Genomic DNA, 2119 nt, shown 5'->3' with positions numbered 1-2119 from the left:
AAATCTGTTTTCCTTCCTTTCCTATATTTCTTTTTTAAGAATGTGTTATTTCTTGGCATAAACTCAGCTTTATTATGATTCTTCCTTCTGAAATAACCCCTTCTTGCACCAGCAGCTTACTAAGCAGACATTAGTATTTAGACTATGCCACAACTCTGTATCTAAATACAGAAGTTGTGACCCAGGTCAAGTTCAGGAGGATATAGTGATATTCAGATTTACAAACCAGGTGTAGCGGTGTATGCCTTTAAGTCCCTCACTCTTTTACAAAATATAAAAAGAAAAAAGAATGAACATATAGAGCATTTCATTCATCTTGAGGTTTTATACTTTTAAAACACAATTTCATTCTTTCACTGAGCACCTATGTGAAAAATGTCTGCATTTTTCTCTATTGTGATCCTAGTGCTACCTGTGGTGAATGCAAACATTATACATTGTTACACTGTTTCATCCTCTACCAACGAGTACTATTGCAGAACAAAAACTTAGAAGCCAGGCTCCTGCTGCAGCTCAGTTTGTGCTCAGCTCCCCCTGTGGTTTCTGCCACTGTGTCTCTCAAAGCACAGTAGTACACAGCTGAGTCTGACACTAGGACTGTGGCTTTCTTCAAATGGAAGGAGGTGTTTTCTTCATCATACATGGCTTCAAATCCTTTATGGCTTCCCATCTCATTGGCCTTAGAGACTTTAATAAGGAGCTGCAGACCTTCTCCAGGGTATTGGACATACCAGAATAGGGTGGGGTACCCTTTGGTTTCATAGGAACAGTTCACAGTCAGGGAAGCCCCTTCTAACACGGCCACTTGGCCTTGTGTCTGGGTCACCGAGTCTCCATTGCTTCCTCCTGAAAAAAAAATATGAGAATTCAGCGAGAATTACCTTGATATGCTTGGTCATGACCATCCTGTTTCTTAGAGAAACCATGGGTAAAGATTCCCTCAGCATCATGAACATTTTTTTGCACCATATCACTCACCAAACAATAAGAGCAGTACCATCACTGGTCCTGGGGAGCAGCTCATTTTCAGAGCCTCTGCAATCTGTGAATCTTGATTTCTTGTTGTAAGCAAAGGTGAAGGCATAGGAAAAGATGAAATGTGAGCTGAGGATGACAGCAGGAAGTGGGTGTGTGTTAGGAAAATGTGCCCCCTTGTGGGCAAGATACCAAAACTGGAGGACTGTTAACCTCTTAAAGGCCAGTGCTGCTTCTCCATTTCTGATGGTTAGTGTCCGTGTGTGTGTGTGTGTGTGTGTGTGTGTGTGTGTGTGTGTGTGTGTGTGTTAGATACCTATTAGCCTTCTGTTGATCCTTTCTAATTCTTAAGAATAGCTGATATTTTTTATATTTTGAGTCATTATGTGGTTTGCCATATTCTTAAAAGATTTAAGTTTTTAAGTTTATTATTTGTATTTAGGTGGTTTTTTTGCAACTCAGTGACTTACTGAAAAATATAAAAGTAAGTTTTAGGATAAAGCTGTAGGAATGTGAACATGTTTAGTCACTAGCTCATATTGTTTAACAGAGTATTAAATTATGCCTCACTGTGCAAACTTAAATAAATGGATGGCTTTAAGCATGGGATTGCGGCCCTTGCATGAAGTCCCAGCACATGGGTGGCAGAGACACAAAGAGTATCAGTTATAGGCTACCATGGGCTACATAGCATATTCCAAGTCATCATGGCTTATGCAGAGAGACTGCCTCAAGAAAAGTTAGAAACTTCAAATTCCCGTTTTCATCAGCATAAAGATCAGTCAATCAAAATCTCAACAAAGAAAACTCAGAAGTAGATGGTACTATAGAGTATTTCAATCAGCAGCTGCACTTTTAGAAAAATGAAAGCAAAGTAAACTGCAAATTATTGGCCAGGAATAAATACTAAAGACTAGAAATGAATTAAATCGATGCTAACTATTCTATACAATGAATCACTAAAATGAAAAATAAGATTAAAAGAAATAAGATTGATAAAATTGCTGGTGCAGGTGGCTCATTTCTGTGATCCTAGCTATTCAGGAGGCTGAGATCTGAGGATTAAAACAAGCCCAGGCAAGAAAGTATATGAGACTCTTATCTCCAATAAGCCACCAGAAAACTAGAAGTGGCACTGCGGCTC

At 39.0% G+C, this 2119-nt stretch overlaps 1 gene segment (V, D, J or C); it reads right to left on the bottom strand.

The window, feature by feature from the left end:
• Positions 1-457: 457 nt before the first annotated feature.
• LOC122125451 lies at positions 458-1024 on the bottom strand. The segment is given in 2 exon segments: positions 458-846; positions 979-1024. Coding segments are annotated over 2 exon segments (435 nt in total).
• Between the last annotated feature and the right edge of the window lie 1095 nt (positions 1025-2119).

The sequence above is a fragment of the Dipodomys spectabilis genome, unplaced genomic scaffold, assembly GCF_019054845.1.
Source record: "Dipodomys spectabilis isolate Male_0828 unplaced genomic scaffold, ASM1905484v1 ptg000265l, whole genome shotgun sequence".
NCBI classification, from domain to species: domain Eukaryota; kingdom Metazoa; phylum Chordata; class Mammalia; order Rodentia; family Heteromyidae; genus Dipodomys; species Dipodomys spectabilis.
The sequence above is the reverse complement of the archived record's forward strand: the minus strand, read 5'-3'. Positions and strand labels throughout refer to the sequence as shown.